At 38.6% G+C, this 21,111-nt stretch overlaps 1 protein-coding gene across 1 annotated transcript in view; it reads left to right on the plus strand.

Moving 5' to 3' along the window:
- Window positions 1–875: 875 nt before the first annotated feature.
- The window catches only part of LOC123651535 (netrin receptor DCC-like), a 124,580-nt gene continuing 104,344 nt past the window's right edge, over window positions 876–21,111 (plus strand). The window contains exons 1-2 of the mRNA XM_045574599.1: window positions 876–897; window positions 2,295–2,615. Coding sequence (XP_045430555.1) covers window positions 876–897; window positions 2,295–2,615 — 343 coding nt within the window. The remainder of the gene's footprint in view (window positions 898–2,294; window positions 2,616–21,111) is intronic.

The following is a 21,111-nucleotide window of genomic DNA, read 5'->3' on the forward strand; positions in this document are numbered from 1 at the left end:
TTGAGACCTCAACCAGGCCTGGTGCCAGCACTGATAACTTCATCCAGGGAAGGTTTAATGGCGTCTCTGAAGTGGGAATAGTCTTATTTTCCTTATTATTTAAGCAAGCAAGCATTTACAAAAGCCAAATAGCAGGGTTAAAATTTCAAACAGCAGTTTTTATATAAGATGGATGCTTCAATGGTAGACTTACATGTTCACTGTTACTTTACAATTGATGTTAATTTGACCAAAGTTCCAACTGCTTTCTTTGGGTGAATGGCCTCATTGGATGCAATGAGTGTATGAGGATGAAAGATGCAGTTCATTTGGAAATGCTCAACAGAAGGAGTAAAATAACAGTCTTCAGATATACGGTTTAGGAAAAATTGGTGTGCAAGCGCATGCCATGGAAGAACAGTGAGAAGCTGTTCAGACTTACCTTCACTGGAAAGGGCGGTATACAAAGCGAGGAGTACTTCTGTCCAATAGAACTAGTATGGGTCAAACCCTTATGGGGATATTGATTATAAGCAGTTTAGATGCCTGCCTTAAATGATAGAAAAAATAAAAAAGTTTATACAAAGTATGACAAAAGATTGCTCCCATTATAGAAAAATTATGGAAACTAGTGAAGTTGGATTGTTATTTGGGGAGCGGGGAGAATAAGACTAAAATATATTTTAGTGGGTATTTTTTAAATAAAATTAAATGCCTCTTCAAAAGTATAAAGGGCTCTTACAAAGAAATGTCTAGCTTCTCTGCATTTTCACACTAAGTGATTCAGAAGGGAAATGGGATTAAATAGAATCAAGAAAATTCAGTTAGAGTCTAAGAATGATTAAATATTGAAGACAAGCTACCAAGGGACACTGTTGAATCCCCTGCCTCCGGAGATGGTTAAAAATGAAATGGAAAGTAATTTAACTTGCATGATTTAGGTATACACATGCCTGAGCCCAATGACCCCCTGAAACATCCTCAAAGACTTTGATTCACCAAACAAGCATTCTGAATGCCATGCTGTCAGCCCGAAAAGAATATTCTTTTTTTTTAAAAATATATTTTATTGATATTTTTACAGAGAGGAAGGGAGAGAGATAGAGAGCTAGAAACGTCGATGAGAGAGAAACATCGACCAGCTGCCTCTTGCACACCCCCTACCGGGGATGTGCCCCCAACCAATGTACATGCCCTGGACCGGAATCGAACCCGGGACCTTTCAGTCTACAGACCGATGCTCTACCACTGAGCCAAACCGGTTTCGGCAAGAATATTCTTTAATTATATTGGTTCTACCCCCTCAGGATTCTTACCTGACTTTCCATTCCTACTGTTGATTTCTCATGTTCACTTATGTTTATGGGGGGATTCCAACTACACTATTCACTTAGGTTTTCTGGCTTTGAGCAACATTTAGATAGAAATTAGGATGCATTGGGGACTTGTGATTTAGGCAGTAGCTTTATTGACTTGTTTCTGCACGCGGGATTACTTACCTGTTTTAAAACCCACCCGAGCTTTGTTCTAAATAACATTCCCCACTCGGCTCAGAGGTGTTTTTTTTTTTTGTTTGTTTGTTTTTTTTTGTATGTTTGTTTTGTTTTTCATTATAAATAAGACACCCTGTCTGAATATATATTTTTAAACGAATGGATATTATAATCAGAATGAAGAGATAGGAATAGTATCCAAAATCTAAGCTACTGTACTATTATCCATTACTACTTTAAAATACCTAGAGTTACTTGGAAACTTTTAGTTGATTCTGCCTAAATTTTCAAGTACTGACGGATATGTGATGATGCCCATGCCTAGATTAGTATAAATTCTTAACTTTTCATATTATTACACTTTGGGCAAATTCTTTCATTAATTGTGGTTACTTTAATTGGGTACTTTTTTTTTTTTTTTTTTCTTCTTTAATACCAAATCCTTGATTTTAAGTTTAATTTGTTCAGGGACGTTTTTAAAATAGTTTTAGAAAGAAAAAGCAGGGAAGCCCTATCTACTTTGACTTAATGGACATCTGCTCAGGGACTGGAGGGTTCCAGGTTCAATTTCTGGTCAAGGTTACTTACCTCAGTTGCAGGCTCAGTCCCTGGCATGGGTTAGTACGCATGTGAAAGGCCACCAATCCATGTGTCTCTTTCTCATTGATGTTTCTCTTGTCTCTCCCCCACCCTTCCACTCTTTCTAAAAATCAATGGGAAAATATCCTTGGGTGATGATTTACAACAGCAACAAAAAGGCAGAGCATTTAAACTGGAAATGTCTTTGCGTAAATAAACTTTCCCTGGTCTCCCTTGTTCCAGGTTTCCAGATCAAGGCTTTCACGTCCCTCCACTTCCTGTCGGAGCCTTCGGATGCCATCACCATGCGGGGAGGAAATGTCCTCCTGAACTGCTCTGCGGAGTCAGACCGAGGAGTCCCGGTCATCAAGTGGAAGAAAGATGGCATGCCCCTGGCCTTGGGGATGGACGAAAGGAAGCAGCAACTGCCCAATGGGTCTCTGTTGATACAGAACATCCTGCACTCCAGGCACCATAAGCCGGACGAGGGGCTGTACCAGTGTGAGGCGTCTCTAGGAGATTCTGGGTCAATCATCAGTCGGACAGCAAAAGTCGCAGTAGCAGGTGAGCACATTCTTCCTTCTTTTTCTCTTCTTCCACCAGCTCTTCTTGTTCCTTATTATTGAGATAATAAAACGATTTTGGGAGAAACGATGTATATTTTTAAGAAAAAGGAAATATGTACATGTACCTATTCCCAAATGGTCTTGCCTTTTTTTTTTTTTTAATTAATTTGGAAAGCAGTAGAAGGATCTCAACAATCAATGTAGCTTTCTGAGTTGTTATTGTTGTTTTCTTCCCCCCACCTCCCACCCCCCCCCCCAAAAAAAAGAAAAAAAGAAATGCCAGGCTCAAATTGATTTACTATTTATGTGTACTAGAGGACATCTACTAATATAAAAAATATTAGAAGAATAATTTTCCAATTAATTATGTTTTATACCCTCACTAATGCTTCAATTTTGCAGATTTTCTGTTTTGTTGTTTTTCCTTCAGAATTTTATTTTAATGATGATGGCTTTAGTAAAACATAAATATCTTCAAATATAAAAACTTTCATTAGTACTTCCAAGTATCTTAATGCTTGGTAATGTGTTGGCTCAATAACTGTGATTAGATGAATGGTATTTAAAAAAAATTTATTCTAGATACTTTAAAGTAGTGTAGACCCCCCCCCCCCAAAAAAAAAGAAAAAAAAGAAAAAGAAAGAAAAAACAACAACAACAACAATAACAACCCAATACTGAATGTACTAGAATTTATGGATATTGGTATTTCTGTCCCTATTATTTTGGTTAAATTGTAGTCATAATTATTTCTTGTGGCCTTTGCTGTGTTAGACCTAAAAAAAGAAGAATCAAATTTTTACTCACTTCTATACAGACTTGGCTGAAAATTAAGCTTTGGTTTAAAAAAAAAATTATGAGATATATAGCCAGGCAACTTAATTTTAGCTGAAATAAATTTAGTGTCGAGGCTCTTGTTCCAGCATTAAGAAGGGTTCTGAAGTCCGGAGAAAGTCTGTGCATAGATTAAGTAGGGGTCCAAAGATGAAAGATAATTTTGAATGGCATGTGGGTCAGTGGAGCCTTGCTAAAGGAGCCAAGTTCTCTTTGTCTCAGGACCCCTTGCTTTTTATTAACACAAATTGTCCCAAGGCAAGGTGAAGATATACACTTCAAAGGGTAGGGTTTTATAGAGAAGCATTGTCAGATTGGGGAATGGCCTAGGGCTATTCAGATGTTAGGCTAGTAGGAAGCAATAACATGTACATTAAGATGCCCTGAGCTGTCTGGCAGCAAATAATCATTCTATTCAGGTTTGAGGGAAATGGTTTTAGCCATTCCCAACAGGTGACAACATATGTGATTCAGCCCTTGTTGAGTCCCCAAGTTCCATCAACCTTTTGATGAGATTCTTGCAATTATGACATGCTGGAACTGGCTTCCGGCAATTTAGGTCTTCAAATGGATAAACATCAAACTTAATATTTAGTTATTGGTAAAAAAAAATTAAAAAAATTAAACCAATAAGCTATAGTGTGTGTGTGTGTGTGTGTGTGTGTGTGTGTGTGTGTGTGTGTGTGTGTGTGTGTGTGTGTGTGTGTGTTTTGATTGTTTGTTTTTTTGTGGTGATTTTTTTTTTTTTTTTGGTGGGTTTCCTTTCTCAGTTCCAATTTAGTCTATACTCTGGAAGACTTATGAGAATAAGGACTCATTTTCAGCAATAACACGTACTAGGGCAATCAGGCAGGAACAAGGCCTTCCCATGCACTCTTCTAGTGAAGGTGTGATGAAGTTGAAATCTGAAGGTGGTGATTTTGTCAGGTATAAAAATCTAGATTTCATAGACTACAATCTGTCCATAAATCCAGTTTCATGACACTTTTTCGTGGCTTCCTTTCCCCATGAAGCACTCTCATATTCAGTTAAACTAGATTAAACTTGGGTGAAGGTGATCTGGTGGGCAAGGTCTTCTCACCTAGAGATATAGCAGCTAACCATCCTGATTTAACCCCAACTGACCTGGATTTAGCACTTGAAAGCCCCATACCTGAGAACCCCTTATTCTGGGTCAACCTAGTGATACTACCTGTTAAAACAGGGATAGACTGAAGCATGGATCCATAACACCCCCTTTACTCAGGAGACACAGAGGTGGCATCCTGACCATGGAAACTAAGGCTACCTTTGAGGGATCGATGTCTGAAATTTGATTGGTGAGCATCAAGTGTGGAGGAGACTGAGAGAGTTTATGTGAATTATACTTGATTAAAAGGAACAAGTACAGCAGTGCTGAGAATTAGATAATGGCTGCTTTCTTCCCAGGGTTTTCCAAGTGCAGTGGGAAGGGTGCATCTGATATTCTCTCATTTGAGAATTCAGGGTCTCTGAAATCCCATCCAGCAGTCACTCACAATGCTAAGGGGACCCTGCCATGTTGAATGAATTGTACTGGCATTTTGATGCCCTATTCCAAAAGGCTGATGCATGTGTGTTGTTGATGAAAAGAGCCTGATATGCTGTGGTTTCCATTTTAGTGCAATCTAGATTTACTTTTAACACGTTCTCTGTTTCAGTGTTGAAATGAAGAACAATTTATTCCCTGTGAGATATTAAAATAAAGTGGCTTCCACTTTCATATTCTGTACCAGGATAGGCTGGCAGGTTCAGTCACTGAGTTACAATCTAATATTAGATTGTATCATTTCAAGGCAATAAGACTGTTCACGGTGTTTTAGACACTTACCGTGTTGTTTGGCAATACAGCATACATCAATGTTATGTCTGCTGAGCTTAAAATTGCCAAACTGCTGGGATGCACAAGGGGCATATATCTTCCTCATAATAAAGGCCACGGGCTTAATTTAATGTAATTTTTAAAGCATTAGCAGTCAGTAACCAGTTACCACTAAAAGGTGAAAAAACAAAAAGCAAAAAACAAAAACAAAAAACACCTGTTCTCTACCTTCAGGTGCAATGTAGACCCTATTTAATATATTGCCCTGCTTTCATTTTTCTCTCCAAGTGTCTTTTGATAAAAAAAAGAAATGTGGCAAATGAAATCTGTTTGTAATCAATCAGCACATTTTATGCGGTAATCTTGCCATGCACCATTCATCGTATCTCCTAGGAACCTACAAAGTGCTCTTTAAACAGGAGTGCACACTTGGCTCAAGGCAGAGGGACAGTAGGGAATAAAAAGGAAGGGCTTCCATCCCATCCAACATCTTGTTATCTATCTCAGTGGCAACAGGCTATGGACTATTGGTATTCCTGGTAATTGTGAGTTCTGTGTACCAGAAATGCCAGGACTATTAAATCTCACATGAAAGCAACTTGGCCAGTCCTGGCTGGAACTTGGGACTTTTATTTGTATCCAGTTAACTCTTATAGAAGACTAGAGGCCTGTTGCATGAAATTCATACATCCAGGGAGAGAGAGGAGACCCTCAGCCCGGCCTGCACCCTCTTTAGTCTGGGACATTGCTCTCTCCATCTGGGACTGCTGGCTCCTAATCACTCACCTGCCTGCTTGCCTGATCCCCCCTAACATCTCTGCTTCCTGGGCTGATCGCCCGTAACTACCCTTCCCTGCCAGTCTGATTGCCCTTAACTGCTCTCCTGCCAGCTTGATCGTCCTGACAGCCTCTGCCTTTGCCCCTGCCCCTGCCACCATGACTTTATCCAGAAGAAGGACTGGATGACTGGAAAATGTTTTGTCGACCTGGTCTAATTAGCATATTACCCTTTTATTAGTATAGATGGTACAGCATTTCTCTGCCATGATATCTCTGTTTAGCCCTCTAGACGAAGAACAGCTTGAGGAGAGAGGCAGGGTGGGACTTTATAAAGCTTCTCCTGCTACTCAGTCCATCTAGCAAGACATCAGGAATATAGTTATCCAGTAGGCTTTGTCCTACAGGTGAAGACATGTGTTTTGGGATTATATGTCATAAATGGAGAGGCTTTTATCAATGTCATATCCCCCCCCCCCCATTCTCCTCCTTCTCTTCCACTTCTCCTATTTTTTTTAAATATATTTTTATTGATTTCAGAGAGGAAGGCAGAGGGAGAGAAAGATTGAAATATTAATTATGACAGGGAGTCATCATTAATTGGCTGCCTTCTGAACACCCCCAGCTGGGATCAAGCCTTTAACCAGGGCATGTACCCTTGATCAGAATCAAACCTGGGACCCTTCAGTCTGTAAGTCGACACTCTATCCACTGAGCCAAACCAGCTAGAGCTTCTCTTTTAATGAACTTTATGAAATTAAATTTACCTATTTGTGCCCTTCTAAACATAATCTCTATGGACGGAATTGGAATACTTTAATTTATATCTCAGTAGTCTACAAATTAATGAATTATGGAAGACGGCTGTGCTAGAATATTTATATGCTACTTTCAAAAAGGCATGTGCCAATTCCTATTAATCCCTAATTCTCAATATCAAGATGAACTTGCATCTGCCAAGCACATCTTCCCTTCTCCAGATACTGCCAACTTTCTCAGCCTCTGGATTCTCTTATATAAAACAGACATAATAATAACCTACCTCCTGAGGCTGTGGTGGTTTTTAAATAATATCTAGGCTGTAAAATTTAGCAGATTAGATTGCCAAGCAATGACAATGGTAGTGCAAACAGATATAATAATAGTTATTATTGTGTTATTACACTTATCTGAAAATGACAACTTTTAATATTTTCATATGATGGTGTGAAACATTTCTTTGGAATAAAACATATAGGCTGCAAATCATGAGCCATAAATACTGTCACTTTGCCTCAGATATCTACCTTTGTAATCTGTGAACACAACTGGCAAACCTGACTTCAGTTCTCAAAGTAGAATCTATGTAGTGTGTTTGTAAGCAGTGCCAAAATTCATTTGACTGAAATATTCATATTTCACAAATTGATCTATTATATTGGAGCCAATATAATTTGCACTGGTCAGACCAAGAGTTTTTGATCAAGCAAGTGCTGCTATCATTTCAGAAAAAAAAATGCTGAGAAGTATTCTCAATTGGACCATCTTAATGCCTTTCAACTGAATGATTTATGAAAGCTGAGGTCTTGGGAGTTAGTTGGTCTAGACTAGGAATGTAACATACCCTCACTCCTCCAGGACAAGAAAAAGAAAAGAAAAGCAATGTCAATGTGTAAGAAAACCAGATCAATTCAGAGCTCCTCTGAATAGTCTCTGATAGTACCATCTCATTTGTTTTTATCACCACTCATTCACCATCTATCATAAGTAGGTTCTGCTTGTGTTAATTTGTAAGCATTTAAATCTGGAATATTAAAACCAATGACTTGATTTAAAAAAAAAATATTCCATTGATTTTTAACAGAGAGAAAGGGAGAGAGATAGAGAGCTAGAAAGGTCGATGAGAGAGAAACATTGACCAGCTGCCTCTTGCACACCCCCTACCGGGGATGTGCCTGCAACCAAGGTACATGCCCTTGACTGGAATTGAACCTGGGACCTTTCAGTCCACAGACCAACGCTCTATCACTGAGCCAAACTGGCTTCGGCAACTTGATTTTTTTAATAGCAATTTCCTCTTTGCACAGTACAGTCGCAGGCATTATCTCATAAAGTTAAAAAAAAAAAAAAAAAGTCTGTGATATAGGTACCCAAATTGACAGAGAACAAACTGAAGAAAGGTATATAGTGATATTCTACAGGCAGAGATAGGAAAGCAAGTCTCTAACTCTGGCACATTCTTATTCCCTTATCATTTTGCTTCTCAATCTAAGGATGTGATTTAAGGACACCCAATAGTTTCCCACAGTCTTTTATTTTTAATCAATTGAACTTTCTGAAATGTAAACTAAGGGAAAATAAAAATCTACACTAATAAAAGAGAAAAATGCTAATTGGCCATACCTTCACTACCCCCACAACCAATCAAAGTGAGTATGCAAATTAACCTAACAAAGATCAAGGTTAATTTTGGTATGCTGAGGAAGGGAGGAGTGAAGACTAAAGACAGCATAGAAGGAAGAGGGAAGGAAAGGGGAAAGCAAGGCAGTTGCCAGAGGGAAAGCCTGGGCAGGGTGGGCAGTGGTGGTGGCAGAATCTTCCTGCACTGGGCCTCTAGTAAATAATAATAATAATAATAGATTTTATTTATTATTTATTATTTATGTATTTAGTCCCATGAAAATATCACCTCTTATCTAATAAGTATTAATAATAATAATAATAGTAATAGATTTTATTTATTTATTTATTTATTCCCATGAAAATATCACCTTTTATTAAAAGAAGCTTATCAATAGGTATAGGGGAGGAAAATTTTTTCTTTCATTCTTCTATGTTCTTTGGCTGATCTAATAATTAAATTGACATAATACAGATTAACAGAAGAAAAACAAATTTAATTCCATATGTAAGGAAGCCCCATAAAAATTTGAAACCTCAGGATAGCCAGGCAATTGAGACTAGTGTGCCACTTATGCTAAAGAATAAAATAAGGATCTGAGGCTTCAAAGGTGAGGAGAGTAATTCACAAGATGATAAGAAAAGCAGAAATTTGGTAATTGGACATCTGCCTTACCAAACAGATAGGTCATTCAGATAAAAAGTTATATCTGATAATGCCTCTCTTTTTGGGTCACAGGCTCTATCAAAATTCTTTCAAGTCGTTAAGGAAGAAGTAAACTTTTTTCTTATTTGCCTTCAGCTCAAAATAATCCACTTGCCACTGTGGCACATTTTGGGGTAATAAATTCTAATCCTCTTCATAGTCTTTCTAAGGCAAGATTTTAATTTTCTTTTTATTTGTGTTTTTATAATAAAGGTCACGTTTGCATTTTTTCATTTTTTTTCTTGAAAATCAAAAAGATAAAAGGCCAACTAAATTGCCTTTACTTAAATTGCTATTTTATTCAGCAGCATATTTTTTTTCTTCCCTATTACAATAGATGTTTCAAGATGCAAATTGTCCCATTCTGCTTTTAAATAACACAGGCATTATAATTAAAATTCCCTTGTGCTTTAAAAAAATAATTAGTTACTTGAGGAGTTGTTTCAATGCATTTCCTTCCAGAATGCCTCCCATTCAAATGAGTTATGAAATAATTAGTGAAAGCATACTATGGTGAGAGAAGCTGGAATCGCCTGAGTAGAATGGAGCATTTTGTGAAATAACCTGACCTTTACGTTTTTACTTAAAAGGAAACTGAAAAACAAGCTTGTATTAAGAGAAGGGAGAATAAACTACACCGCCTCAGGTCACTCAAATGTTATACAGTATAAAGGAAACAGCAGGAAAAATGTTCATATTCCTTTTCTCTACAAGAACAAATATGAGAATCTTGCCTAGAAGGTCAAGTTCACCCAGGGAAGCAGTTTGGAAAATGTGTCCCAGGGCCTTTCAATATTCTCAGAATTCTGTTTTGGGAAGGTTCTGTTTCAGAGCAAAGCTTTTCATTTTAAACAGATAGGGATATTATTTATCCTCAAACAATAAGCAAGAATTTAACAATTTTTTATTTAGCAATTTAATATAAATGGTTCTATCTCCATAATTCTTAATGGTCTTAATTATCTCCACTTTGCTAAATGTTCCTATTATTTTGTAGTGAAAACAAGAAAGAAAAAGAAAATGTGAGAAAGAAATGCAGTGTTATAAGTAATGCATGTTTTAATCTTATAATTTTTATTTAATTTGATTGTCAAATAAAACTGAGATAATCACTAATATTACCCCAATGCCCACTTACCTGCACACTCCCACACCCTCAAGTTAAAGAATTGCATTTTTAAAAGTAGGTTTTTAGTTGCCTCCTTTCTAAGTCAATTAACTCTGCAGTAAAATTAACATAGAAATATAATCCTGAAAATAATGCAGAGTGAAGAGACACCTACATTATAAAAATTGCAAAGGAGAATTTGACAGGGCTTTTTATAGTAGAAACATCAACAAAATAACTTTTAAAAAATCTTTCAACCTTTCATTTTCTTTTCTTTGTTATGAATTTTAATTTATGTGGCAATGGAAATAGGTAATTACTCTTAAAAAAATCGGTATTTTAAGAGCAGTGTTCTTTTGTTCAACCCTTAAGCTAGCTACAGTGTGATTTTTGCAGGTACTGTAATTTAAATGGAGTAACCAAAACTCTCTTGAATTTTAGAAGATCCCTTTAGAATACAAAAGCTTGATTTTTTTTTTTTTATAAGTGCCAGGCTAACAAAGACTTAAATCAGAATAAGTGGATAGATCAGGTGACATAATTATAAATCTCCAATGAAAGTATGGCTGTTAATAAATTTAGTAATTCATTTTTACTTTTAGGAACCCGTCTCTGGCACTCTTTTCCTATTATTATGTTTTTTATTTAAAAAGTCTATGCTAAAATTTATTATTTAAGTTTAATATTACCTAAAGACCTTTGAATTAAGGTGTTTGTGTCATGTACAAAATTTTCCTATAAAGCAAGGAAACATTTACGTTTAGGGGATATTCTAGAAAGTCAGTTAGAATGAGAAGGCAAGTGGAGAGCAGATAAACCCCTCTGACTGCACCACCATAACCACACCTCTGGCTTCTGTAATCTTCCTGGCTTCTTGGCAGATTGGCAGTGAAAAGCAGGGGAGGGGGAGGGCTATCTGTGTGCTCACTGGACACTCTGCCTGATTTCTGCCATAACAAGAAGAAATCATGGGAAATCCCATGTATATAGTCCCTATATCATAAAACTTTTTCTGTCAGGATCAGTATTTATAGATGCAAGTACTGAATACAATTAGTGAAAAATGCTCATCTTCCTTTAAGAAGTTATTATCTTCTAATAGTCTAGTTTTATACTTATAATGGATATCTATATATTTGATAATAAGGAGTGTCATATATTGGTCACTTCTCCCTAATGGCTAATTAAATATGTCTACTGTTAAAAATCAAAATTTAGCTGAGTCAATTTGAGGAGCTAGTGCTTCATTCAAAGATTCAGAATGAATGAACATCATAGCTAGCAAAGAAAAAGGAGCTCCAAGGAGCTGTACTAAATGACATGGTTTTATAGAGAAAAGGGGTGGAGCAAGCAGCCAGGAGTGTACTATTTCAGACCACATCCTACTTTCTTAGGAGGAGGTAGGGAGCCTTTATCAGAAAATGACCTCACTAGTGCTGACCAGGAAATTCTATTCCTCTGGCTAAAGGTTACATTACTGGGAGAGGCAGACACTGCAGTTACTTTAGATATAAAGTGTTGGACTGAAACTGGTTTGGCTTAGTGGATAGAGTGTCGGCCTGTGGACTGAAAGGTCCCAGGTTTGATTCCCATCAAGGGTATGTACCTTGGTTGCAGGGACATCCCCAGTGGGGGGTGTGTGCAGGATTGATGATTCTCTCTCATTGATATTTCTAACTCTCTATCCCTCTCTCTTCCTTTCTGTGAAAAATCAATAAAATATATATAAAAAAAGATTTAAAAAATAAAAAATATTTATATATATTAAAAAGAATAATAAAATAAATAAAAACACTGGACCCTATAGAGCTTCAGGGCTCTGATATTATGATTTATAATAAGAAATGTATATATAGTTTTCATTCTATTTCTGGCATGGAGCTCCTAAAACCCTTAAAATTTCTGAGAGTGATAAGGCGTCTTTTGTTAATTAGGTGACCTTTGGACCCCATTGAAGAATGGGGGCTAGTGGCCAGGGGAAACAACCATGTGAGTAAAGGGCAGGAACTTTCAGGCTACCCATGACCTCCATCAAGGTTCAAGGGGAAAGAGGTTGAATCAGTCACCAGCATTCAATAATATAATTAATCATGTCTTTGTGATGAAGCCTCCATAAAGAAAGCCAAAAAAGGGGGCGAGGAGGGATACTGAGAGCTTCCTGTCATGAATCAGTGGAGGTGCTGGGAGAGGACGGTGCCTAAACCCAAGGGCATTTCTTGCTCTTTGCAGCTCTTCCATCTGCTCTTCCTGAGCTGTATCATTTTATAATAAACCAGTGACCTAGTAAGTAAAATGTTTCTCTGCATTCTGTGATCCGCTCTAGCAAATTAATCAAACTCAAGGAGTACCTGAGAATCAGTAGGTCAGAAGTGCTGGGGAAGTGATGGGGGAGGCAGTCCCATGGGACTGAGCCCTTACCCTGTGGGATCAGCTGGTTGTTAGGACTTAGTTGAATTGTAAGGAGACACAGTTAGTGTGCAGAGGATTGTTACTGGTGTTGAATCCTCTTCTATGGTACTTATGAATTGGGTCCAGGAACCCAAAACAGGGGCTCTCATTTGGGGAGAGTGGTGAAGTGCTGGGGTGCTATGTGTAACTCAGAATTTAGGGAGCTCAGGTCAGAGGAATTGCATCTAACTAGTGTGTTAGATATAGGCAGTGGTGGGGGATGTGTGTGTGTGTGTGTGTGTGTGTGTGTGTGTGTGTGTAAGAGAGTCTGTATTCTATTGTCTGTGTATTTTCCATTTTAATCTTAAAACAATTAGATATACATTATCTAATAGCTCAATAAATGAAAAACAAGAGAACTAAGGTAGTGTTAAAGACATCTGCCTAACAGTGTAATTGCCCAGTAAAAGTGTATTTGAATTCTACAAGTTAAGAAGCCAGAGCTAGGATCCCTGTAAGCAAACAGGAAAAGAGCAGCCCATGAAGAAGCCCTCTTTTCCTGGGTGGGGACATACATCTTCATGCCCTGCTGGCTCTGTGACTGTCCAGCCTATTTCCCATCCAGATGTCCCTGTGCAAACATGTGAAGTTGTTTGTGCCTGCTTAAAGCTCTTAGCACCAACACTGCAGAATCAACACCCCTTCCTAAAGGATCAATAATGACTGCACTAAAAGTATCTGGGTAATATTCAGGGATGTGGTTTTATTTTTCATGATAATTCTTTGGATTCTCACTTAGAAGAAGTCTGGATAGTGTTTGTTGTGGTTTTGAAGGGCTTTCTCTGGACCAGCAAACCTTAGGACTCTTCCTTCTTTTGCTGGGAAGGCATGTGACCTGCAGATTGGCAAGTTACCCCAGTTGACCTTCGGCATATCATGAATGTCAATGGTCATTAAAGAAACAGAAAATGTCACTGAGTTTAAGAGAGTTATGTTAATGATCTCACTTGGAGTAACAGCTATGCTTTCATATAAATCTTGAATGCTTATATTAGATTTAGAAAATTACCCCCCATTTCATGCTTGTTGCTTCCTTCTGTTCAGAAAAGTAAGCAGTCATACCATTTTGCCAGAGATTTTAAATGTTTCCTTCAACAATAACCTATTTTTCTAAGTCTCTGCCCCCCCCTCATTTGTATAAATACCTACAGAAAAAAAAAGTCATTTTGAAAGGCTCTCAGAAGATATTTTAATGACCAGCATTATTTAGGTTGCCTGTGTACAATTTAACATGTCTTTCAAAAACGTGAATCAGGTTACAAGATAATTCCGCCACCATTATCATGGCTGTGCATTGGGAAGGAAAGGTGAGTGTGAAGCTGGTAATGTGCCTATAAGGCCCAGTGACAATAAGAAGGATGTTTATGAATGAAATAGCCCACCCACGGCATTACGCTGTGGAGGAGGCAAGCAATTTGGTGAAGTGAAGGGTGGTAAATGTTTTAATTTTCTCCTATGCCAGTAAAATCTTGTAAAACACGGTGACATATTAAATTTCTCATACTAGAAGGGCTCCCACAGCCTGTCAACATTTTCATTATAAACTCCATTTCCAGAGCTTTATAACTCAGCTTTAAGAATTCACTCTGGTCTGACATTTGAAGTGCAAGGTCTTACCTGGGGAACATGTGTTTCACATGTTTGAGAAATTATGAGTTTATCCATTTCTCAGTGTGTAATCAGTAACCTTTTCATCCTTTTTCACTTCGCTCTGTGTCTCAGAAATTGGAGGCAGACGGCTTACATATGGTAGGTCGCCAGTGGTGGTGGTGATGGTAGGCGGGACAATCTACAATTATGGTCAACACAGGCCCAGGCTGGTGATTTTCATCACTGAGACTCACATTCACAGTAACCACTCACCTCATTGTACAAAAAAGCAAGAAGAGGTCTGCACTATCCTCAACATTTTATACTAGACTGTCTGCTATCCAGGGAGTTTTTTTTGGCCAAATCTCTGCAGTGAAGACCTGGACTGGCTGGAAAATTCTTAGTCCCCAGGCTGTTTATTTCACATTCATATTATTTTGTGGATGGTGTGAGACCTTTTGCTAAAGCTTCATCACATTCATTCTACTCATGTTGGGTTTGGGCTAAGGCTTCTTTGTGAGTGTGTGTTTGTGTGTGTGTATTTGTGTGTGTGTGTGTGTATGTATGTGTGTGTGTTTTTGCTGTCATATTTAGCACTCAGTAGGTTTTCAGTCAATATTATTTAATCATACAGACATCCTTTTTACACTTTGAAATGTCTGCAGGTATCTCTGAAGGAATTACTTTTTGAAAAATAATAAGGAAAGAACAAAGAAGAAACAGAAGAGAAAAATGCATCTTGCCTTTTGGCCATCAGGCCTCGCAATGTCTTGAGGACTGACTACTTAGCATTACTTCCCCAGAAAGAGCAATCATAGTCTATGTAGAAGTGGAGAACCCTCAGTAAAAGGTGTGGTGTCAAGTCTTCAGGTCTAGGTTGTCTCAGAGCGTTCTAGGAAATTACCACTTCCTGGTATATATATTCAGCATTACTCCAAGTCTACTTGATTGCATTACATTTTGTATGCCGCTATCAAATTCATGTTAAAATGTGAGAAGCACTCAGTGTTTAATCCCAGGACTTGTGTTTATTGTGTGAGGACAAACTCCATGCCAATTATCTAAAAATATCATTTGCTGCCCCTCACAACCACCCGGCATGCAATGGCTCTTATAGGAAGCTGAGGGACAGGAAATTTAATTAATTTATCTCCAAGACAAGTTCAGAACCCAGGTCTTTCAGACCCCAAACCACATTCCCATATTCTTTTCTTTATGCTATCATGCTTTGCTTTACCTGTATAAAGATATTTGTTTTTATTCCACATTTTTATCAGAATCATGCTATGTCTAAGCCTGTAAGAGGCTAACATTTTCCAATGAAAATAATGTTAGAATAGGAAGGCTGGTCCTCCAGTTTAAAAAAAAAAGGGAAGGACCAAAGGAATTGAAATAATCTGAGTTTAAACAAGGAATCTGACTTCCTTTTCAATTCAGCTCATAGCCATCTCTTTCTCACTTCTCCCTTTTAGTCCCATTGCAATAAATGGAGTAATCGCCTAGAGACTCTTATCCCAGTACCCCACAGTTAAGCTCATTCCTATTCATTCTTCAGAGCTCTGTTTAGATGTCACTTCTTCTGGGGCATCTGTTGAATTTTTTAGGTCTAACTGCTAACCACTATTAGGTCACCAAGCCTTAAGAGTTCTTTACAACAACTGCACATCATAATGTATTATTTCTTTAGCATCTGCTTACCCCACTAGGACTAAAGCTTCATCCGTACAGGGGGAACTGTGTCTGTCATCTTCCCTGATGTGTTCACAGTGGGCACAGTATTACAGAGTTCCTAGTGTCCTACTAGGACTGTGGGCAGGAACTGAACTTGAACCCTCAGTAAACAGTGAGAAGAGAACTGTAGGGCATGAACCTGATGGTAAGGTCCTGATTCCTGGGTCCCAGGATTTCTCTGTTTATCCAGGAGTAATCAAATTATGAATCAAAAGACTTTAGCTTTTACCATCCAGAACTATGGGACGTTAGAGAGCCAGGGGATCTTGGATTTGGAAAAGATGAAATTCTGCTTGTAGTAGTCATAGTTGTTTATAACCATCTGAAACCCTGAGTATTAAAGGATTCAGAGCTCATCTTTCTTCCACAGCCTTTGCTTTGTTTCCTATAGATACTCCCCACATATGGAGGGAAGAGGGTAAGATAGTCACTGATCTCAGCCTCTCCTCTGATTGGGTGTGCGCAGGGAAACTGTGGCTTTCAGCTTTTCTATGTTTAAGGAACAATCTGCTTTCCCTTTCAGAAAGCAGTACTCACCTGTTTCCCAGTGTGCTCTCAAGCTTCAGTGGGCCCGTCTTAATCAGCATCATTCGGGAAGAGCTGAACCCTCGGGTGGCCCACAGCAGAACTGGTGCCAACCTTGAAGCAGGAGGATGTGCAGAACATGAACATCTATCTTTAATGCAGCCAGGAAAAACTCTCGTTCACACAAAATAAATTCAGCATCCAAAATATTGAATAAGTTGCTAATCATTTTACAGTTCTATTCAACTTGAAGTATTAATTAGCCAATTAAAAGGGAATATGCCCAAGCCCCTGGTTAGCTGGCATTGCTGATTTCTCTAGTGTTTTCCCTTTAGGTGGCCGCTAGGCTCCTCCCAGAAGTTGGGTGGAGTCACTTCTTCTGCCCTGCTCTGCAGGGGCAGACAGAATGCTGGACACTTCCGCCCCATAGAAACACTGGCGAAGCTGGGCGAAGAGCCCTAAGGCATGGGGAGCATTCCGCTGTCACTGAGGTAGAAGGATAGATGGAGACACTGTCCCGGAGAGGTCTCCCAGGAAGCTTTCTCTGCACTGTTGTATCTCTTTGCGGATTTCTTCAATAGCAAAAGCCTCCTCTAACATTGAAGTGTTCTCTCTCTTATTTTAATTAATTCCCCAGTGCTGTGCTTTTCAAATTTGGATATATCAGAATCTTCTGGAGGAACTTGCTAAAAATACCAGGCATTGCCCTACTTCAATGAGGCTGTTTTCTTGACTGGTTCCCCAGGTGGATGGGAAATATACCAAGGCTTAATATGTCTATGGTCTCAGGTTTATGCAAAGTACCACCATGCTGTTACTTTATGACCCCTTACCCATGCATTTCATCATGTAGGTATTTACTCTGTGGTACCTTCTTTTTGCTTACTAGAGCTGAATTTTTTTTTAATTATTATTAGAAGCTCTTATTTATCAGATCCTCTTTATTAAAATATAATGACAAATGCTTAGGGAAATGGTAATTTCATCTATTCATACTGAACCCTTCTTGGTTTAAGAACTTCATGTTAACAGTTATTCTTTCAAGGATATTCCATTGTTCCATGATTAAAAACAGCCAGTAAACCATGAATATCAGGAGAAAAATAGCAAGAGGGTTGTAAGTGTGCATTGTGGGGCACCAGCAATTTGTTTCTGAAGGGGCCTGATTAAATGCCTCTCTGTGGATAGCCATGCTTTATGGCTCGAGTGATGTGATGATTTGTGTTAGAGGTTTAATAAGTTTAGAGTTGAAAATTTATTCAGCTTTCATTTCCTTCCCTTTGGCTGATAGTTAATGTCTACAGTACTACATCAAAGAAACTACCATGCAAGGTCCTAACGAGAATACTCTAATGCAAAGGGCAAAAGCCTATTTCTAGGGTCAGTGTCAGAGCTGGCTGCATGCTCTGCTTAAAGAGATAAGAGCTCAGATTAAATAAGACCCTCTCTTCAAGGAGGTTTCAGTCCAGCAGAGCATATGATCCATCACAGTGTTTATGTTTTCTTGTTTTGCTTATCTTCTGATGTTTTTGTGTTTTTTTTCCTTTATGGCAAAGACTCAATGGAAATGAAACTGTCCAAGAAATTATTTAGTGTCGCCTTTCAAACCATTGCCTCTGACACTGAGGTCATTGTGCACAGTCTACACCTAGCTCTGTCTTGCTTGTCCTGAATATTTTCTGGTTCAGCACACATCCATGTGTATGCCAATTATTTTCATTGCCAAGAAAATGGACATTGAAAATTGGTCAGTTGCTTGGGGTCCAGAGCACTATGAACATGTCTTTGGTGGTGGGTTGGCTGTAGGGTTATGGATGCCATCCATGATACTGCGAACCTTTTACACTTCTAATAGGGAGAGCTCCCCACCACCTCCTCCAGGGTCAGCTGGAAGGAATAGCAGCTCCTGGGAAAACCTTAAAAAAGGAAATTACAATTTCAGTGGAAGAGCCTAGTTTTAAGACCATTACAAAAATCTATAACTTCTGTATTAAAGTTTATACTTTCACTTAGTCAGGCATCTAAAACTAACATATCAGATGTATTAGTGCCTGTTGTGTTAAAGAGTAATTTTAATTTTTATCTGCTTGTTTTCTGTATGGGATTCAATAGGTAGATAGAATTCAGGAACCTAGCTCAATTCTTTTAAATTCTAATAACTCAGCTTGGTATTTTTGTGGACTTTACAATTTGAAAATTTAGAAATATTATATTCATCTTTAGAAAATGACCATTTTAAAAATAAATGGTCTATATGTTTCATCTTCATAGAAAAGAAACAGCATGTGGCCAGTCAGTTATTGAATTTCCCCAGAGCAAACAGGATGTGGGGAAGGGGGCTGGGGAGAGGGAATGAGAACTGTTCAGGTGGCTGATAGCACATTTTCGAGGAAGATTCCCCTAGACCAGTGTTTCCCAAAGTGTGGTACACGTACCCCCAGGGGTACGGGAAGAGTTTGGTGGGGGTATGCGTTACACCGTGCTTAGCTGCGCCTAATTCTATGTTCTCATGAGTAGGAGGGATACTCAGCGTTATGAAAATTATAGAAAGGGTACACATATGTCAAAAGTTTGGGAAACACTGCCCTAGACAAAGGGAGGCGGAGGCAACTAGAAAAAGCCTCAGCTTATCTTTTAAAATAGCCCAATGGAGACAATAAGACCAAGGTCATGTATGGGATAGAATTGCAACTCCATAGTACTCAGCCAATGAGGAACTGGAGGAGGGACTCTCACACAATGGGATCAAAACTGCCTGTGTTCACTGCCCTATGTGTGCCTATACCCATGGTCAAACTGCGGCTCTTGAGCCACATGCAGCTCTTTGGCTCCTCGAGTGTGGCTCTTCCACAAAATACCATGGCCTTGGCGAGTCTATTTTGAAGAAGTGACGTTAAAAGAAGTTTAAGTTTAAAACATTTGGCTCTCAAAAGAAATTTCAATTGCTGTACTGTTGATATTTGGCTCTGTTGACTAATGAATTTGCCAACCACTGGCCTATACCAATGGACACCCACTCTTGAGGACATATGAAAAGTCTCATTTTCGTCATACTTCTGTCTCCTACTCTGTTATTTGAATTTGGACAGGTGAGCATTTCTCCCATACAGAGTAAACTATAAGAAGACCTAGATGTTAGAAAGGTGGGATCTACCAAACTCGGTGGACTCTGAGCTTGATAAATGCAAGTCATTGTGGAGAATTGAGTTTCACAGCCAGTATTCATAGAACCGATTTAAGTAAGTGTCATTGTCACTGCCATGAGGGGCTGCCTGCCCCCCGGGAGCTGGGTGGCAGCAGGAAGGATGAGGAGCATCTCCAACACTGTCTTTCTGTCAAAGCAGAGTTTCAAGTTCACCTTTTTCCCATGTCCTTCAAGCTCCAGTGCTCTCTTCATTATTGCTCATTTTCTCAAAATTGTATCTCCTTGGCCTGTTATGAGGTTTAAAAGCAGAGGTCTCTGAGTGGAGGACTTTATTTCTACTCTAGATACAGTATACTCTTTTTTAGCCTTTAGACACTAAATTGTATGGGTATTCATTTTTTTTTTTTTTTTTTTTTTACAAAGCTCTCATTAATTTGATACTTTTGTACCCATCTCTTTATATGTGAAAGAGTCAAGAAAGCTTGCCGTTCTTTAAATAGTATGAGGACATATTTAAAGAGTTGGTTAGCGGAACAGAATGACCTTTTATAATTATTACATATACATGGGAAAACTTCAGCAACAAAACACAATGTGGGTTTTGTTTCTTTAAAGAATTTCTAAATGATAAAAGGGACTGCTTTTCTGTTAAGACCCTCAAGATAAAACACAATTGAGCATAAGTAGAGAAGGGAAAATACCTCTTCAGTTAATGCATTTCTAGAACTAAGCACAAAGGTCATTCCTAAACAAAGGGAACTTTCCAAATAAAGGTGCACTTTAGAGAGGATCTTTGCAAAGGACCCCTTTTTAGTTCAATGGGGCTTCTTCAAATGCGATGGTTATAAAGGCTTGGGAAGTGCTGATACCCTCTTGACAATGCTAGATAGGAAGGCGTTTCATTTTCTTGTGAAAGCTCTAGTACACAGGTTGATTGGGAGTAACCTCTCTCATTGCTTAGAGAGGAGATTTTATCCTATTGCAAAGTAAAGAGAGGAAATCTGAGCTTCTATTTCTTGTTTTCTTCCTTCCTCTGTTAGCCACACACCAAGACAGCTTCTGACCCTGGGTACTTAGTGCCCCACATCTATTCCTAAACCCTCTGCTTTGACCCTAACTTCACCCTTTCCTTTGGCCAAGCACATTCATTTAACCCAAGTGTAGGAGACCTGGATCTTGGCCTCCCTCCCTGTGTGTTCTCTGTAGTAGCATCCTGGATTGCTGATGGATCTCTGCACATGCCCTCTGTTGGTTGGGACTTCCTAGACCTCGACCACTGGGTCTCTCCTCCTGGGCTTGATTTGAACTTCCTTGCTCCCCTCTAGGTTACTGGACAAGGGAAATAAACTTTTGCCAAGTTGGTATTTTTACCCCCAATGATCTGTTAAAAGAGAAGTCAATTTCCGAGGAG

This window comes from Pipistrellus kuhlii, unplaced genomic scaffold, assembly GCF_014108245.1.
Source record: "Pipistrellus kuhlii isolate mPipKuh1 unplaced genomic scaffold, mPipKuh1.p scaffold_m20_p_6, whole genome shotgun sequence".
Classification (NCBI taxonomy): domain Eukaryota; kingdom Metazoa; phylum Chordata; class Mammalia; order Chiroptera; family Vespertilionidae; genus Pipistrellus; species Pipistrellus kuhlii.